At 37.4% G+C, this 20,769-nt stretch overlaps 1 protein-coding gene across 3 annotated transcripts in view; it reads right to left on the reverse strand.

The window, feature by feature from the left end:
* Positions 1 to 15,959: 15,959 nt before the first annotated feature.
* Positions 15,960 to 20,769, reverse strand: part of PRIM2 (DNA primase subunit 2) — a 318,527-nt gene continuing 313,717 nt past the window's right edge. For all 3 annotated transcript variants that reach the window (XM_028097748.2, XM_088023933.1, XM_028097745.2), the window contains exon 14: positions 15,960 to 16,533. In XM_028097748.2, coding sequence (XP_027953549.1) covers positions 16,309 to 16,533 — 225 coding nt within the window. In that variant the 3' untranslated portion in view covers positions 15,960 to 16,308. The remainder of the gene's footprint in view (positions 16,534 to 20,769) is intronic.

Below are 20,769 nucleotides of genomic sequence, written 5' to 3' on the forward strand. Positions count from 1 at the left end.
TTCATGAACCTGTACCCAGAGTGAGCAGAAAATCACAGCAGATAAGGACTACCATCATTTCTCACAACAAAACATCTCTTTTCATTAATGATATAACTGACTATACAAATTCTGTTTCTCTTAATTCCCAAGTCACAATTCATTTCAGTGGTTTGCTGCCACTCAAATAGGCAAAGGTTCTCCTTGCTGATGTGGAGTAACCACAAATGGCCAACTCAGGGAAAAAAGGAAGAAAGCTAGTTTTAAAATCTTCATTGGTGATGGGCAGTATGTTGGATATTCCCAAATACCTTTAAAAACTGAGGTAGTGTCTGATTTGTTATAAAAGTATGACACTTTTTATTTTTTAATCGAAGTATAGTTGACATAAAATATTATTTTCAGATGTACAATGTATGATTCAACAATTCTATACGTTACTCAGTGCTCATCACAATAAGTGCGGTTACCATCTGTCACCATACAAATTTATTACAATATTATTGACTATATTTCCTATGCTGTACTTATTATTCCTATGACTTCTTTATTTTATAACTGGAAGTTTGTACCTCATAATCCCCTTTACCTACTTCACCCATCCCCCCCACCCAGCTGCCCTCTGGGAGCCACCAGTTTGTTCTTTGTATTTATGAGTCTGTTTTTGATTTTTGTTCATTTGTTTTTGTTTTTTTAGATTCCACATATAAGTGATACATGGTATTTGTTTCTGTCTCAATTGTTTTACTTAGTGCGATATTCTCTAGGACCATCCATGTTGTTGCAGATGACAAGATTTCATTCTTTTTTATGGCTGAATAACGTTCCATTGACTAAATACATACACTACATCCTCTTTATTCAGCTATCGGACCCTTAGGTTGCTTCCGTATCTGGGCTATTGCAAATAGTGCTGCGATAAACATAAGGGTGCATATAGCCTTTTGAATTAATGTTTTTGTTTTCTCTGGGTAAATACCCAGAAATGAAATTACTGGGTCATAGTATTTTGAGAAACCTCCATACTGTTTGCCATAGTGGCTGTACTAATTTGCATACCACCAACAGTGCATAAGGGTTCTTTTTTCTCCACATCCTCACCAACATTTTTTATTTCTTGTCTTTTCTAAGTATTAGCCATTCTGACAGGTGTGAGGTAATATCTCATTGTGGTTTTCATTTGCATTTCACTCATGATTACTGACATTGGGCATCTTTTCATATGTCACTTGGCTGTCTCTATGTCTACTTTGGAAAAATACCAGTTGTGGTCCTCTGACAATTTTTAAACCAGTATTATCTTTTTTTTTTTCGTGTTTAGCTATATAAATTCTTTATATAATTTGTATATTAACCTCTTATTGGACATGTCATCAACGAATATCTTCTCCTGTTCAGTAGGTTAGCTTTTGGTTTGTTGATGGTTTCCTTTACCGTGGAAAACCTTTTTAATTTGATGTAGTCCCAATAGTTTATTTTTGCTTTTGTTTCCCTTGCCTGAGGAGACACATCAAGAAAAATATTATCGACACCAGTGTCCAAGAGATTACAGCGTAAGTTTTGGTTTAGGATTTTTATGGTTTCGTGTCTCACATTTAGGTCTTCTATCTATTTTGAGTTTATTTTTGTGTAAGGTGTAAAAAAAAGTGGTCCACTTCCGGTTTTTTGCATGTAGCTATACAGTTTTCCAAAAACAGGATTTACTGAAGACACTGTCTTTTCACCATTATATATTCTTGCCTCCTTTGTTGTAGATTAATTGATGATATAAGCAGGGGTTTACTTCTGGGCTTTTTGTTTTATTGACCTATGGGTCTGTTTTTGTGCCAGTACCATAATGTTTTGATTACTAGAGCTTTGTATTATAGTTTGAAATCTGGGATGTGATACCTCAAGCTTTGTTTCTCTTTCTCAAGATTGCTTTGACTATTGGGGTCTTTTGTAGTTCCATGCAAATTGTAGGATTATTTGCTGCTGTTCTGTAGAAAATATGATTGGTATTTGCACCAAATCTGTAGATTGCTTTGGGTACTGTGGACATTTTAACAATATTAATTCTTTCCATTCATGAACATGGTATAGCTTTCCATTTATTTGTGCCATCTTCAATTTAGTTCATCATTGTCTTATAGTTTTCAGAGTATAGTTTTTTCACCTCCTTGGTTAAATTTATACCTAGGTATTTTGTACTCTTTGATGCAATTGTAAATGGGATTATTTTCTTAAGTTTTCTTTCTGCTTCTTCATTATTAGTATATATAAAGGCAACCAATTTCTGTGTATTGATTTTGTATCCTGTAACTTTACTGAATTCATTTATTACTTCTAATAGTTTTCATAGAGTCTTTAGCATTTTCTATATATAGTATCATGTCATCTGCAAATAGTGACAGTTTTAATTCTTCCTTCCCAATTTGGATGCTTTGATTCCTTTTTCTTGTCTGACTGCTATGGGGATGACTTCCAGTATTATGTTGAATAAAAGTGGTGACAGTGGACATCCGTGTCTTTTTCCTAATCTTAGAGCGAAGACTTCAAGATTTTCAACATTGCATATAATGTTACCTGTGGGTTTTTCATATATGACCATTATTATGTTGAGGTATGTTCCCTCCAAACCCACTTAGTTGAGAGTTTTATTTATGAATGGTTGTTGAATTTTGTCAAATGTTTTTCTGCATCTATTGAGATGATCATATGATATTATGATATTTATGATATTATATATGATATCATATATATGATATGATATAAATATATTTATCCTTCATTTTGTTAATATAGTGTATCATGTTGATTGAATTCCAGATACTAAATCACCCTTGCATTCCTGGGGAAAAAAATCCCATTTGACTGTGGTAAATGATCCCTAATGTATTGTCAAATTTGGTATGCTAATATTTTGTTGAAGATTTTTGTATCTATATTCATCAGGGATATTGACCTGTGGTTTTCTTATTTTGTAGTATATGTGGTTTGGGGATCAGAGTAATGCTGGCCTCACAGAAAGAATTTGGAAGCTTTCCTTCCTCTTTTTTTTGGAATAGTTTGAGCAGGATAGATATTAACTCTTCTTTAAACATTTGGTAGGGTTCAGTTGTAAAGCTATCTGGTCCTGGACTTTGTTTTTGGGGACTTTTTAAATTACTAATTTAATTTCTTTACTAGTATTTGGTCTGTTCAGATTTTCTATTTTTCTGATTCAGTCTCAGAAGATTGTATGTTTCTAGGAATTTATCCATTTCATCTAGGTTGTTCAATTTCTTGGCATATAATTTTTTGTAGTGTTTTGTAATCCTTTGTATTTCTGGGGTGTCTGTTTTATCTTCTCGTTCATTTCACATTTTATTCTTTTGAGTCTTCTTTTTTCCTTGATGAGTCTGGCTAGAGATTTATCAATTTTGTTTTTCTCCTTAAAGAACCACCTCTTAGTTTTATTGATCTTTTCTATTAGTTTTTAGTCTCTGTTTCATTTATTTCCACATCGACCTTTATTATTTCCTTCCTTCTATAACTTTGGGCTTTGTTTGTTCCTCTTTTTCTAGTTCCTTTGGGTGTAAGATTAGATTGTTTATCTGAGATTTTTCTTGCTTCTTGAAGTAGGCCTGTATTGCTATAAACTTCCCTCTTAGAACTGCTTTTCCTGTGTCCCAAAGATTTTGTTCCATTGTATTTCCATTTTCATTTGTCTCCAAGCATTTTTTTAAATTTCCTCTTTGATTTCTTTGTTAACCCATTGGGTGTTTAGTAGCATTAGCATGTTGTTTACCCTTCCTGTGTTGTTATTTTTCCAGGCTATTTTTCTTGTAATTGATTTCTACTTTCATGCTTTTGTAGTCAAAAAAGATATGATTTTGATTTTAAATTTATTGAGACTGGTTTCATAGCTTACTATGTGATCTGTCCTAAAGAATGTTCTGTGTGTACTTGAAAAAAAAATGTGTATTCTACTGTTTTGGGATAGAATGTTCTGTATATATCTGTTAAGTCCACCTGGTCTAATGTGTCATTCAGAGGCATTACTTCCATATTGATTTTCTGTCTGGAGGATCTACCCACTGATGGAAGTGGGGTGTCAAAATCTCTTACTATTATTGTATTGCTGTCCAATTCCTCTCTTTATGTCTGTTAATATTTGCTTTATTTAGGTGCTCCAATGTTGGGTACATAAGTAATGCAATTGTTATATCCTCTTGCTGGATTGATCCCTGTATCATTATAATGCCTTGCTTTTCTCTAGTTACAGTCTTTGTTTTAAAGTCTATTTTGTCTGATATAAGTATTGCTACTCCAACTTTTTTCTTTTTCCATTTGCATGGAGTATCTTTTTCCATCCCTTCACTTGCAGTTTTTATGTGTCATTAAGTCTGAAGTGAGTCTCTTGTAGGCAACATGTAAATGGGTCTTGTTTTTTCATCCATATAGTTGCCCTATGTCTTTGGATTGGAACATTTAGATAATTTATATTTAAAGTAAATATTAATAGATATGTACTTATTGCCATTTTGCTCAATTGTTTTCTGTTTGTTTTTATACTCTCTTGTTCCTTTCTACTTTTCTTACTTTTCCCCCTCATGATTGATGACTTTATCAGTGTTGTGTTTGGATCTTTTTCTCTTTATTGTGTATCTATTATAGGCTTTGATTTGTGGTTTACCATGAGGTTCATAAATAGCATGTTAAGTATGTAGCAGTCTATATTAAGGTGATGGTCGCTTAAGCTTAAATACATTTTAAAAGCACTACATTTTTACTTCCTACCTTCGTGTTTTAAGTATATGATATCATATTTACGCTTTTCATTTTGTGAATACCTTGACTATTTTTTTGATATAATTGATTTTAGTACTTTGTCTTTTAACCTTCTTATTGGCTTTATAAGCGGCTGATCTATCTTTATGTTTGATTTTAACTGGAAAAGTTTTCATAGCTTCATAGTTACAGCCTTTTCTTTTTGCTTAAAGAAGTCCCTTTAACATTACTTGTAAGGCTGAGTTAGTGGTGACAAACTCCTTTAACTTCTGTCTGGGAGGCTCTTTATTTTTCCTTCAATTATAAATGATAACTTTGCTTGGTAGAATATTCTTGGTTGTAGGGTTTGTCCCCCCCCCGCCCCACCTTAACACTTTGAATATATCATTCCATTCTCTTCTGGCCCGCAAAGTTTCTGCTGAAAAATCAGCTAATAGCTTTATGGTTTCCCTTGTACATAACTAGTTGCTTCTCTCTTGCTGCTTTCAAGATTCTCTCTTTAATTTCTACATTTTAATTATTACGCATCCTAGTGTGGACCTCCTTGTGTTCACCTTGTTAGGGGCTTTTTGTGATTCCCGGACCCAATGTCTGTGTCCTTCCCCACAGGGGAAGGGATGTTTTCTGCTATTATTTCTTCTTCAGCTATTATTTCTTCAAGTTTTCTGTTCCTTTCTCTCTTTTCTTCTTTTGGGAACTCTATAATGTGATTGTTAGTATGCTTCATGTTGTCCCAGAGGTCCTTTGCTCTAACTTCATTCTTTTTTCTTTCTCTACTTCCTATTGAGCTTGACTGCTTTTCAGTACCCTGTAGTTCAGATCACTGATCTGTTCTAAATCCTCTAATCTGCTGTTGATTTCTTCTAGGACTTTTCATTTCAGTTATTGTATTCTTCTACTCTGATTGATTCTCTTTTATATTTTTTTTTATCTCTTTGTTGATGTTCTCACTGAGTTCATTTACTCTTCTCTCAAGGCTGGAGAGCATCTGTATGACCATTCTTTCAAGCTTTTTTTTTTTTTTTAAGATTTTTATTTATTTATTTGTCAGAGAGAGAGAGAACAAGCAGGGGAGCGGCCATCAGAGGGAAAAGCAGGCTCCCCACTGCTCGATGCCAGGACTCAATCCCAGAACCCCGGGATCATGACCTGAGCTGAAGGCAGATGCTTAACTGACTGAGCCACCAAGGCATCCCTCAAACTCTTTTCTTGAAATTGAAGTATAATTGACATACAATGCTACATTAGTTTCAATTGTATAACATAGTGATTCAATATCTCTAAGTGTCATGCTATGCTCACCACAAGAATAGCCACCATCTGTCTCTATAAAATGCTATTATAATACCATTGACTATAATCCCTATGATGTACCTTTTAGCCCCCTGATTTATTCCTTCCATATGGGGAAGTCTATTGTCTCCCACTCCCCTTCACTGCTTTTACTGATTGCATCAGCACCCTCCCCTCTGGCAACCATCAATTTGTTTTCTATCTTTATGGATCTGTTTCTGCTTTTTGTTTGTTTATTTACTTGTTTTGTTTTTTTGATAACACATATGAGTGAAAGCACATGGTATTTGTCTTTCTCTGACTTATTTTACTTAGCGTAATACTCTCTAGGTCCATCCATCTTGTTGCACATGGCAAGATCTCATTCTTTTTTTATGACTAACAGGTGTGTGTGTGTGTATCACCTCTTCTTTATCCATTCATCTATCAGTGGACATGGGTTGCTTTCATATTTTGGCTATTATAAATAATGCTACAGTATGGTGCCTGGGTGGCTCAGTCATTAGACATCTGCCTTCGGCTCAGGTCATGGTCCCAGGGTCCTGGGATCAAGCCCCGCAACAGGCTCCCTGCTCAGTGGGAAGCCTGCTTCTCCCTCTCCCACTCCCCCTGCTTGTGTTCCCTCTCTTGCTGTGTCTCTGTCAAATAAATAAATGGAATTTTTAAAAAAAATAATAATAATGCTACAATAAACATAGGGTCTCATATATCTTTTCAAATTAGTGTTTTGTATTCTTTGGGTAAATACCCACCAGTGGAATTACTGGATCATATGGTATTTCTATTTTTTTTTTTTTTTTTGAGGATACCCCATACTGTTTTCCATAGTGACTGCACCAATTACATTCCCACCAAGAATACAGAACACATGGGTTCCTTTTCCTCCACATCTTTGCCAATACTTATTTCTTATATTTTTGATTCTAGCCATTCTGGCAGGTGTAAAGTGATATCTCATTGTGGTTTTGATTTGCATTTCCCTGATGATTACTGATGTTGAGCATCTTTTCATGTGTCTGTTGGCTATTAGTATATCTTCTTTGGAAAAATGTTTATTCACTTCCTCTGCTGATTTTTAAATTGGATTATTTGGGGTTTTTTAAGTGTTGAGTTGCATAAGTACTTTATATACTTTGGATATTAACCCCTTATTCAGTAGTTTGCCTTTTGTTTTGTTCATGTTTCCTTTGCTGTGCAAAGCCTTTTATTTTTATGTAGTCCCAATAGTTTATTTTTGCTTTTGATTCCTTTGCCTGAGGAGATCAATCTAGAAAAATGTTGTTAAGGTCATGTCAGAAAAATTACTGCCAAAAAAAAAAAAAAGAAAGAAAAATTGCTGCCTATGTTTTCTTCTGGAAGTCAGATGGTTTCATGTGTCATATTTAGGTCTTTAATCCATCTTAAGATTTTTTTGTGTATGGTGTAAGAAAGCAGTCCTGTACTTACCTGTACAGTTTTCCCAGCACCATTTATTAAAGTGACTGTCTTTTCTTCGTTGTATATTCTTGCCTTTGTCATAGATTAATTGATTATATATTTTTGTGGGTTTATTTCTGAGCTCTTTATTCTATTCCATTGATCTGTGTGTCTATTTTTGTGCCAGTACCATACTGTTTTGGTAATTATAGCTTTGTGGTAGATCTTGAAAACTGGAATTGTGATATCTCCAGCTTTGTTCTTTTTTTCTCAACATTGCTTTGGCTATCTGGGATCTGTTGTGGTTCTATACAAATTTCAGCATTATTTGTTCTAGTTCTGTGAAAACTGATGTTGGTATTTTGATAGGGATTGCATTGATAGTCTAATGTGTCATTTATTTTTTAAAAAAGATTTCATTTATTTATTTATTTGACAGAGAGACATAGTGAGAGAGGGAACACATGCAGGGGAAGCGGAAGAGGGAGAAGCAGTCTTCCCACTGAGCAGGGAGCCTGATGTGGGGCTTGATCCCAGGACCCTGAGATCATGACCTGAGCCGAAAGCAGATGCTTAATGACTGAGCCCCTCAGGTACCCCCTAATGTGTCATTTAAAGACTCTTTGGGGCCCCTGGGTGGCTCAGTTGTCTAAACATCTGATTCTTGATCTCAGCTCAGGTCTTAATCTTGGGGTTGTGAGTTCAAGCCCACATTGGGCTCCATGCTGGATGTAGAGCCTACTTAAAATAAACCAACAAACAACCAAAGACTGTTTTATTATTAATCTTCTGCTTGGATGATCTATCCATTGATGTAAGTGTGGTGTTAAAGTTCTCTATTATTGTATTACTGTAAATTTCTTCCTTTATGTCTGTTAACATTTACTTTATGTATTTAGGTGCTCTAATGTTGTGTGCATAGATATTTATAATTGTTATGTCTTCTTGTTGGACTGATGCCTGTATCATTATGTCATGTCTTTCTTTGTCTCTAGTTATAGTCTTTGTTTTAAAGTCTATTTTTCTGATATAATTATTGCTGCTCCAGCTTTTTTCTTTTTCCATTTGCACAAGTATCTTTTTCCATCCCTTCTCTCACAGTCTTTATGCGTCTTTAAGCCTGAATTGAGTCTCTTGTAGGCAGCATATAGATAGGTCCTATTTTTTTTTAATCCATTCTGTCACCCTATGTCTCAAAGGAGCATTTAGGCATTTTACATTTAAAGTAGTTATTGATAGGTATGATAGGTGTTACTGATAGATATTTTCATTTTGTTAATTGTTTTCTTGTTGCTTTTGTAGTTCTCTGTTCCTTCTTTGCTTGCTCTCTTTCCTTGTAATTGATGAATTTCTGTAATGTTATGCTTGGGTTTTTTTTAATTTTAATTTTTTGTGTATCTGTTTCAGATTTTCAGTTTGTGGTTAACAAAGGTTCATACAAAACATCCTAAGTATATGGCAATCTATATTAATTGATGTTTACCTAAATCTAAATACATTCTAAAAGAACTTTTTTACTCCCCACTTCCATGCTTTTTGTATATGTTGTCATATTTTGCATGTTTTCTCCATAATTTTCTTCTATATGGCCTTTTCTTTTTCACCTAAAGGAGTCCTTCTAACCTTTCTTTTTAAAAGTTATTTATACAGTGATAGAAAATGAGAATATGATAGTGAATCCATCCAAGTCACTGCCCTTTATTGAAATATACACATACATACAAATTCACAAAACCAAATTCACCTAGTATAATGTGGTGTGAGTTTCACCAGGGTAATGGTCATTATTATAATTATGTATTTGTACACATGCATTCTTTTTCCTTTATTTATTTTTAAGATTTTATTCTATTTGAGAGAGAGAGAATGAGAGAGAGATCACGAGAGGGGGGAGGGTCAGAGGGAGAAGCAGATGCCCTGCTGAGCAGGGAGCCTGATGCAGGACTCGATCCTGGGACTCCAGGATCATGACCTGAGCCGAAGGCAGTTGTTGAACCAACTGAGCCATCCAGGTGCCCTCTTTTTTCTTTTAGAGTAAAGAAATGTGAGGGCCAGATTAAAATAAAATATTGTTTTATGCATTTATATTCAAATTGGCATCCTGAAAATTTTGCTAATTTACTTTCTTACTCTGCCATGCAGGAGAATGTCCAACCAAACATTGCTCATAATTTTATATGGTGGTATTACTAAATATTTTTGCCTTAGTGCAAAGCCTCTAGCATGGCCCCCAGTGATTCCCCTCCTGGTATTCAGGCAATTGGATGAATACCCCTCCCCTTGAATGTGTTCTGAACCCAGTGACCCAGTTCTCCAGATGATACCTTAATTTCAGCCCTGTGAGTTACCCTGAGCAAGATGACCAAATCAAGTACAATCATATTCCAAACTCAAAAAAAGCGATGAAATAATAAATGTTTATTTTAGGGTCTAATTTTTTGAGGTAATTTGTAATACAAAGGGAGATAAATAATACACTGGACAAAAACCCCAGAAACATTTTTTGAAGTACAATTGATAGATAACATTATATTAGTTCTAGGTATACAGCCTTATGATTTTGTATTTGTATATATTGCAAAACAACCACAACATGTCTAGTTAACATCCTTCACCATATGTATTTATAAGTTTTCTTGTGATGAGAACTTTTAAGTTCTACTGTCTTGGCAACTTTCAAATATGCAGTACACTATTATTAACTAAAATCACCATGCTGTTCATTACTTCCTTGTGACTTATTCATTCTCTAAGTGGAAGTTTGTACCCTTTGACCCCTTTCACCCATAAGTTTTACCCAGAAAATTATTTTTTTAATTATTTTTAGATTTATTTTAAAAGTTTAACTCATACATGTTTCTACTTCATGAATTTTTTCTTTTTTCTTTGTTTTAAATTTTAATTCCAGTAAACACACAGTGTTATATTAGATTCAGGTGTACAATATAGTGATTCGACAATTCTATCCATTACTCAGTGTTCATTATGATAAGTGTGCTCTTTAATCCCCATCACCTGTTTCACCCATCCACCCACCGCCCGTCCTCTCTGGTAACCATCAGTTTGTTCTCTAGAGTTAAGAGTCTGTTTCTTGGTTTTTCTCTCTCCTTCTCTCCTTTTTTCTTTTTTCTTTATCCATTCATCTATTGATGGACACTTGGGCTGCTTCCATAATTTGGCTGTTGTAAATAATGCTGCAATAAACATATAGTGCATGCATCCCTCTGAACTAGTGCTTTTGTATTTTGTGGGTAAATACCTAGTAGTGCAATTCCTGGATTGTAGGGTAGCCTTATTTTTAATTTTTGAAGGATTTCCATATTTTTTTCCACACTGGCTGTACCAGTTTGCATTCCCACTAACAGTGCAAGAGGGTTCCTTTTTCTTCACATCCTCGCCAACACTTGTTGTTTCTTGTGTTTTTGATCTTAGCCCTTCTGACAGGTGTGAGGTGATACCTCAGTATAGTTTTGATTTGAACTTCCCTGATGATGAGTAATGTTGAGCACCTTAGCATGAGTCTGTTGGCCACCTGTGTGTCTTTTCGAAGAAATGTCTGTTCACGTCTTCTGCCCATTTTTAATAGGATTATTTGTTTTTTGGGTGTTGAGTTGTATCCCTTTTTTGTGTGGGTTTTTTTGTGTTTTGGGGGCGGTACTAACACTTTATCAGATGTGCCATGTGAATGAACCCATTCAGTAGGTTGCATTTTAGTTCTGTTAATTATTTCCTTTGCTGTGCAGAAGTTTTTATTTTTATGTAGTCCCAATAATTTATTTTTCCTTTTGTTTTCCTTGCCTCAGGAGACATATCTAGAAAAATGTTACTGTGGCCAATGTCAGAGAGATTATTGCCTGTGCTCACTTCTGGCAGTTTTACGGTTTTAGGTCTCACATTTAGGTCTTTAATCCATTTTGAGTTTATTTTTGTGTATGGTGAAAGAAAGTGGTTGTTTCATTCTTTTGCATGTGGCTGTCCAGTTGTCTTTTGTTGCAGTCTTTGTTTTAAAGTCTATTTTGTCCAATATATGGATTGTTACTCTGGGTTTCTTTTGACATCCATTTGCATAATAAATGTTTCCCATCCCCTCACTTTCAGTCTACAAGTGTCTTTCAGTCTGAAACGAATCTCTTGTAGGCAGCATATAGATGGGTCTTGTTTTTTTTTTATCAACTCTGTCACCCTATGTGTTTTGATAGGAATATTTAGTCCATTTACATTCAAGGTAATTATTGATAGGTAGGTATGTATTGACATTTTGTTATTTGTGGGTTGCTTTTGCAATTTTTTTCTGATTCTTCTCTTGCTCCCTTTCATGGTTTGTTGGCTTTCTTTAGTGATATACTTGGATTCCTTTCTCTCTATTCTTTATCTATGTCTGGTTTTTAATTTGTGGTTACCATATAACATCTTCTGCATATAGCAGTCTATATTGTTGATGATTGCTTACATTTGAACCCATTCTTTACTCCCCTCCTCCCACATTTTAGATATATGGTTTCATATTTTACATCCTTTTGTGAATCCCTTGACCGATTTTTTACACTTTTGTGCTTCCAACTTTTTATGCTCTCCCATATGGTCTTTCCTTTCCACTCAGGCCCCTGTAATATTTCTTGTAGGACTGGTTTAGTGGTCATGAACTTTAATTTTTGTTTATCTGAGAAACTTGTCATATCTCCTTCTATTCTGAATGATAGCCTTGCTGGGTAGAGTATTCTTAGCTGCAGATTCTTCCCTTTCAGCACTTTGAATATATCATGCCTCTCTCTTCTGGCCTGCAAAGTTTCTGCTGAAAAATTCACTGAGAGCCTTAAGGGGTTTCCCTTGTATGTCCCTTGTTTTTCTCTTGTTGCGTTAAATTTTCTTTCTTTATCACTACTTTTCGCCCTTTTAATTACTGTGCATCTTGGTGTGGACCCCCTTGGGTTGATTTTTGTGGAGGGATCTCCTAGATCTGGATATGTTTCTGTTTATTCAGGGAGTTTTCAGCTATTATTTCTTCAAATAAATTTTCTGCCCTTGTATCTCTCTCTCCTTCTCCTGGGATTCCTATAATGCAAATGTTATTACTTTTGATGGAGTCACTGAGTTCCCTAAATCTATTCTCATCTTGCATGATTCTTTTTTCTTTTATTTGCTCAAATTGATTACTTTTCATTATTCTGTCTTCCAGGTGATTAATTCATTCCTCTAGCCTGTTACCCTTTAGCCTTTCTTATAAGGCCAGTTTAGTGGTGATGAACTTCTTTAACTTTTGTTTGGGAAACACTTTATTTCTCCTTCAAGTCTGAATACTAACCTTGTCAAAGTACAGTATTCTTTGTCATAGGTTTTTTTTCCCCCCTAAGCTGATTTAATATATTTTGCCATACCCATCTGGCCTACAAAGATTCTGCTGAAACATCAGCTGATAGCCTTCTGGGGTTTCCCTTGTATGTAACTAGTTGCTTCTCTCTTGATACTTTTAAAATGTTCTATTTAAACTTTGACAATTATTATATGTTGTGGTGTAGACCTTCTTGGGTTCATCTTGTTTGGAACTTTTTGTGCTTCCTGGACCTGGATGCTTGTTTCCTGCCCCCAGGTTAGGGAAGTTTTTAGCAATTTTTTTCAAGTAAGTTTTCTGCCCCTTTCTCTGTCTCTCCTCCTTATGGGACCCCTATGATGCAAATGTTTATTCACTTAGTATTATCCAAGAGATTCCTTCACCTATCCTCACTTTTTTTTTTAATTTTTTTTCTTTTTTACTGTCACTTTAGGTGCTTGCCAGTACCCTGTCTTCCAGATTGCTAGTCCCCTGTGTATCTGCTAATCTGTTGATTCCTTCTAGTGTATTTTTCATTTCATATATTGTATTCTTCAACTCTGATTGGTTCTTTTTTATATTTTCTCTCTCTTTGTAGAAGTTCTCAGTTTTTCTACTCTTCCCTCCAGTCTAGTGAGCATATTTATGATGATTACTACACTCTTTATGAGGCATATTGCTTATCTCTGTTTCATTTAGTTCCTTTTCTGAGCTTTTGTTTTATCCTTTTTGGGGGGAACATATTCCTCTGTCTCCCCTTTTGCTTGAGTTTTTGTGTTTCTATGAATTAGTTGGAACAGCTACTTCTCCTAAACTTGAAGGAATGGTCTTATGTATGGTCATCCCACGTGTAGACTGTGTGCCTGGTGACATTAGCTGGATGACTGCGGCTGTGGCTGGCATGGGCTGGGGGTCTGAGGCACTTTGTGCTGGGCTATCCTGGTGGGGTAGCTGAAACTGAGGTGTGCATGGGCAGTTCTAGGCTCTCTGCTCATAGGGTACCCTGGTATGGCAGCTGAAGCTTAAGTGGGTATAAACCAGGAAGTCCTGGGCTGCTCTGTGCAGAGGGCGCTCTGGGAACTGAAGTGGGTGCGAGCTAGGGTGTTCTGGTACTCAGCACACAGGACGTCCTGTTGGGGCAACTAAAGCAAAGGCTGGTGTGCACTGGGGTGTCCTGGGGGAACTTTGTACAGTGGATGCCCTGGTGTAGAGCCCGACGCTGTGGTAGGCTACTGACCAGGGGTTTTCAGGGTCCTCTACACAGGAGGTGTTCTAGCAGGGCAGCTGGAGATGAAGCAGGCATGAGCCAGGAGGTCCCCCAGTGCTCTGTTCTAGGCGTGTTCTAGCAAGCTGTCTGGAACTGAAGTGGTTTGGACCTGGAGTATTCTGGTGTGCTTTGTGCCTGTGTCATCTGGGTCAATGGCGGGAGCCATAGTGAGCACCAACCAGGGGTGTCCTGGTGTGCACCGTGCTGGGGTCTCCTGGGCGGGATGGGTTGGGTTGGCGTGGGCTAAAGGCCTGGGGCTCATTGAGGGAGTAGGCTGGCTAGGATGCCCAGACCTGTTCCCATCTGCACTACCAAGGTGGATGGGGCACATGAACTCTGGTAACTCATCAGTTCCTCCAACCCAGAGTTCCAGCAGTTCCCTTGCCATTTGGGAAGGTTCTAGGGCTACTCTCTTTACATTTTAGTTGCTCTTCTAAATTGTAGCTTTTTTCTTGTGCCCAGGATGTCCAGGGCTTGTGTGGGCTGGAGGCCTGGGGCTCACTGAAATGGCAGGCTGGCTAGGGCATCCAAAACTCTGCTACCATCTTTGCTATCAAGTAGAGGAGCATAAACCATGGTGCTTACCAGCCCATCTGATCTGGAGAGAGTTCCACCAACTCCCCCAGTTTGGTGGATCTTTTATACACTAGTTGCTCTTTTAAACTGGCTTTTTTCTTATGCCCCAGGGTGGATGAACCTGCTCCTGGTCCTTCAGTACTCTCTCTCTCCCCCCAGGGCAGTTTGCATCAGGGATGGGGTTTTGCTACTGTGTCTCTGTCTCCCTTGTCATTTGCTATGTGGTCTATCTTTTGTTGTATAGAAGCTGTTCAGTCAGCCCTCAGTTCTTCAGGAGGAATTGGCTTTATCTTTGAACTCTTTCACCAGGTACATTGCTTACCTCCATTTAGTTCTTTTTCTGATTTTGTGGGTTTTTTTTTTTGGAGCATATTCCTCTATCTCATTTTGCTTGACTTTGTTGCTATGAATTAAGTGAAACTACCACCTCTCTGAGTCTTGAAGAAGTGGCCCTGTATAGACTGCATGTTTGGTGGCTTTGGTTGGCTGGCTAGAGCTGGGGTTGGTGCAGGCCTGGGGTCCTGAAGCACTCTGTGCCAGGGCTACCCTGGCCTGGACAGTTGGAGCTGGATTGGGTATGGCCAGGGGATCCTGGGGTGCTCTATACTGGTGCCACCCTAGCAGAATGGCTAGACCTAGGGCAGGTGTGGGCCGGGGCTCTATCCACACTGGGGCTGCCCTGGTGGGCTGGCTGGAGCTGGAGCCAGTACTGGCTAGAGGTGTCCCGGCATGCTTTGCACCTGGGCCACCTTGGCAAGATGGCTGACGTTTCGTGGGCACAGCCCAGGGATGTCCTGATGTGTACCACAGTGGGGCAGCTTTGGTGGGACAGCTGGAGTTGGGGTGTGCTAGAGGCCCAAGGCTCCCTCAGGCAACAGGTTGGCTACAGTGCCAGGATGCTGCTCCTGTCTACACTGGAGAGGGAACATAAACGGTGCTGCTCACCAGCACCTCTGACCCTGAAGACAGTTTCCAGCAGTTCCCCTACTGCTTGGCAGATGCTCTAGGGTTAATAACCTAATTCCTTCACTTACAGTCTAGCTGGTCTTTAAGTCACTGTGTTTTTGGCTGTGCCCCTGGCTGGGCAAATCTGCACCTGAGTCCTTAAGTGCTCTCCCTCCCCCACTACAGTTTGCAGCACTGGAAGTAGGGTTCCCATCATTACTGTGTCTCCAACTTTTGTGCCCTTGTCTGTGTGGTCCCTCTACCTTTTGTGGTGCAGAAGCCGTAATCAGCCTTTAGTTCTTCAGAAAGAACTTCTGTATGTGTAGGTGGAGATTATAGGAGAATTCAGGGTCTTCCTAGGCCACCCTCTTAGACACCTCCTCTCATGATCTGACTCTTGCAGTTACACATAGACACACTATACACATTTTGATATTTATTAATAAAAATGGTCCAGAAAAGGATTGAGTAAAGCTTACAGTGATAAGGTTTAAAATAAGAGTTGTATTTAGTTCTGTTGTCTCTAGGGGAGTGTAACCAGTCTAGAAAGCTGTGTAATCTCCTAAAACAGGACTCAGATCACACCACTCAAGTGTTAGATATCAAAAGAAATTTTCCCTTTTCTCTTTTGTCAAAGCAAAATACAGTGGAGGTTTTTACTCACACGCCTGCTTTCCAGTGAAGGGGTAGACAAGTTAAAAAAGAAACAGGCAAAATCTTGAAAGTAAGAATGAAAGCTAGTGAAGAAAAAGGGTTCCTGAGTGCTCAAGAATCATTCACTGAAGTAATCCTCTAGTCCTTCCATATCCATTTCCAGAGAGGAATTTAGACAGGCCAGAGCGGATGACGCATCCTTGGCTTTCTGGACACTTGGTTTGGGTTGAGGAGTTTCTGGCTGGATGGATTCCTTCCTGATGTCTTTATTACCACTTAGAATCCGTTGGCTCTCAAAAAAGAATTGATTAGGATGGCTCAAAGAAAAGCCACAATCATCCACCTGTATAAGAAAGCAAGTGTATATCGTATTAATACATAACAAAGCTATAAATTAAGGGGCTTCATAAACCATTCTAGACCTTGTTTAAAGACTATTTAAGGCATGCCTGGGTGGCTCAGTCGGTTCAGCATCTGCCTTCGGCTCAGGTCATGATCCGGGGGTCCTGGGATCGAGTCCCTCATCGGGCTCCCTGCTCGGCAGGGAGCCTGCTTCTCCTTTTCCCTCTGCTACTCCCCCTGCTTATACTCTCTCTCTGTGTCTCTGTCAAATAAATAATTTTAAAAAAATAATAAAGTTTAAAAACTATTTAATGCCCAACACATGGATCCTAGTAGTTCTCTGTCATAACTCTCAGATGATTTCATCTGGAAGGTGTGGATGAAATTTGTATTTCCAGCCTGAACCTCTGCACTTAGTCCCAATTTCCTGTCCAGCTCTATTTCATCGCTACCTTCTACTTAACATCTGAGAGGGCTAAGCAAAATGCCTGCCCGACTGTCTGTCAATAAGTACTTTTTTAAAAGAAAAAAAAAGGGAGGGTGTAGTCTTTAACCATTCCAAAACCATAGGGACTGGATATAAACAGACACTGTCTGAATATTGGTCCCTGACACCACTCCTATTTTAGAGTATATTTATAAGTCTGGCATATGTAATCCCATTTAGTATCATTTAAACACTGCAGATTTAACGAGTACTACTTTTTTTCCCTAACTTTGATTCCAAAATTTATTAATGGTGAAGAAAAATATATTCCTTAATATTAGCAAGCACTTACTGAATGCCTACTATGTGCCAGACATTATTCTAAGTGGCATAAAACACACGCCATACTCATTTACACACAGGTATATAAATACAGTTAACTTCCGTAAGAGCCCTGTGAAGGGAGATTTATCAATATTCTCCCAGTTTAGAAAGAGGTTAAGTTAACTTGCCCAAGATCACATACTGGCAGGCCTGGAGATGGGATATGAATGAGCAGAATTCATGCTCATAACCAGTATGCTCTGCTGTCATGTCCTTGTGCCAAGGTCAGTAATTTCATAATGCATTCATTTCTTAAAATGTGTAAGCCTTTACTAACTCTTGAGGTGTGATAGAAGAGCAAGATAGCTCCTGAAGTGTGAACCCCCTACACCACTTTCTTTACATTCAACCAATGGGTCAGACTAAGTTGATCACATGTCAAATCTCTGCCCTCCCTGCCTTCTGACAACAAAAGGAGTACCATTTTACTTGAGTTATTTGTTGTGTTTTTGTTAAGGGATATTTCACTTCAAATTTTTTACAAACTGAGAAGGCATTACACTTTCTTTGTTCATCTGTCTTATATTTATCGACCTTTTAAGGTCTCACTCTTTGTACTGAAGTGACTTGCATACAGTAGGTATCTAAGTATTTGGTGAGTTGATCCCAGAACTAACCAGTGGATATCAGTCACACATGTCACATAGGGAGACTTACCTGTGTAACGAGCTAGTAATTTTTCAGCACACAAGAATGCATTTGACTAACTCTAAAGAAATTTCTAGCCTAGTAAGTCATATACTTAAAAATCTCTATCAAGAATAAAAAAGTGATAAGGGTCACAGACAAAGGCTTATTATCTCCACTCCACAGAGAAATTCTGGCTGGGTTGATCAAGGAAGGCTTTGTGAGGAAGGGCTATATGAGTTGAGTTTGGGAAGATGGAGAAAGTGAAAAGCTGGGATAATGAGGTCAAGGTTAATATAAGCAGCAGAACCACATGAGCAAGGTAGTAAGGAATGTTCCTATAAAGCAGGTCGATCAGATGGCCTGGTGTAAAAGGCATATAAAAGGGAATAATAGGAAATGAAGTTGGAAAGACAGGCTGGGGCCAGACCTCAGAGAGCCTTGAAAACCAGGGTAAGTAGTCTAGACCTAATTTTGTAGACATCAGGGAGTCACTAAAAATCCTTAAGAGGGGAGGTGATGTGATTAAAGCAATGTATAATCTTATGGTAGATTAAAATGGATTAGCAGGGGGTTAAAAGAGTTGCTGTCATGGTTCAGAATTAACCCTCTTAACAGGTGAACCAATAAATAAACAAGGCGTTTTCTGGAAATACTTACTTGAATTCCCCAGGATTCTCTGATTTTCTTTAGTCAGTTGTTGATACATGTTAGGTCAATAATTTTATAGTAATTTCGGTGTATAGCAGATTGATAGCATACAGACTAGTTCATTTTAAGAGTTAATACTCAGATCACTAAGAACAAATTTTTATCTGCTACTTTGCTGCTTAATTTTAAAATGTTTCCTTAATGTTTTATGATAAATCTGTAACTTTTATCAACAATGGAGTCATTTGTGAACTTTATTATATTAGATTTTTCACCCAATTCATTAAAAAGTGGGAGATCCAATATAGAGTTTGCATTTTACAAAATGTTTCATGAAAAGTGTATTGTGTAACACATTTCAATCAGAAGGCTTTATGTTTTATAAATAAAGAACATTAGAGATTGGAAAGACCTTGAAGATCCTTTAAGTTGAACCTCCTACATGTACAAACTAGGAAAATAAAGCCTAAGGAGATTACATGGTTTATACAAAATCAAAGAACTAGTAACTGGTTTTGTCTGAATTAAGGCCTTCTGACTAGATCACTTAGTTGCTCTGAGTTATGTAAAGTCAAATAAACTTACAATCATATAATATTTCTGGAGCTAAACTTGGCTATAAAGAAAGATTATAAAAAATGGTATTATTTCATATAAAAAGAATCTAGCACTTTGTGCTATAATTACACATTAGGGATTTTCTTTTTTTTTTAAGATTTATTTATTTATTTGAGAGAGCGAGAATGAGAGAGAGTACATGAGAGGGGGTTGGGTCAGAGGGAGAAGCAGGCTCCTCGCTGAGCAGGGAGCCCGATGTGGGACTCGATCCCGAAACTCCGGGATCATGACCTGAGCCGAAGGCAGTTGCTTAACCAACTGAGCCACCCAGGCGCACCACATTAGGGATTTTCTACACCTTGTTTCAACTTGTTAAAATTCTCAATACATCTGTTGTCACAGAAGAGGACTCTCTAGCTTGAAATGAATTATTAGACTTCAACTTGGACAAAATGAAATATGATCAACTTTCTAAGCCTCAGTTTCCTCGTCAATGAACTGGAGGTTATAGTAATAACAGCTGCTGCATCATAAGGTTGCCATGGGGAATACCAAGGAAATAGGAGTGTAAAAAAAGTGTTGCTTCTATGAAATCTAAATTAATTCAAGAAAGGCAAGTCACTTAAAAAAGAAAAAGGTGTATTCCCAAAAAGGGAAAAAGAACATATTGTTTTATATGTGTCATTAGCTTCCTCTTCTGCTTTAAGGCAGCCCAAATTGGAAATTGGTGATGGTGTATTATGGGTATAGTTTATTTAAAAAAAAAAAAAAGTTGAATTCTAATCCTAAAACTCCACTCAAGTATGAGACCTTGCCCATACATCAAAAGATGAATAAAAGACCTTGAAATGTTTTACCTTTAAAATATATTGTTTAAAAAATGTACATTTTTTATTCCATTTTAATTAATGCTCTTATTAACCAACTAAAGCAGTGACAAGGGCCTTGAAATGAGGACATGTACCATGTTTCTATGTGACATTTGGCTTTTCAGCTGTGCCTCAGGTCTGCAATTGCACTTTCTTAACTCATTTTGCTAATAAGCTCATTTTACTGAACTTACAGTCTAATTAAGTGCTTGGTAGCATGATGAAATTATGAAGAGTTTCCTTCTGTATACTGGATTGTATTTTCTTCCAAGAGAGGTTCTTTGTCTCTTGAATATTTTCTTTCTTTCACTTTTATTTCTGGCTGAAGGAAGTTGCCATTCAGTTTCCTTTCATCTTGTTCAGAAAAATTAACTTTGGTTTATGCTCCTCCCTGCACTGCCCCCCTCAACCCTAACAAAATGAAAATAGATTTTACTTCAAAATCAAATTAGAAGAATAGGGAAAACAAGTTGTCCCCACTGAAATACCCCACTTTCACTTAGTTCTGCGTAGAAGTCAGCAGCTATTTCCTTTATTCCCTGTTTTTAAAAGATACGAACATTCTAGATATGGAAACACTCAGAATTTTGTTTCCTTCCTTGCCATTTTTCTTAATTGGCTGCTATTGGTGATGTTTTCCTTTGTGTTAGATGATTTTTTATGATGTTCTGTACACTGTGTTCACTACTAAGAGGGAAATTTGTGATGCATTTTCATTCTG

Source organism: Eumetopias jubatus, unplaced genomic scaffold (genome assembly GCF_037043125.1).
Source record: "Eumetopias jubatus isolate StellerSeaLion01/CBP00866 unplaced genomic scaffold, mEumJub1_p1.0 scaffold_6, whole genome shotgun sequence".
Classification (NCBI taxonomy): domain Eukaryota; kingdom Metazoa; phylum Chordata; class Mammalia; order Carnivora; family Otariidae; genus Eumetopias; species Eumetopias jubatus.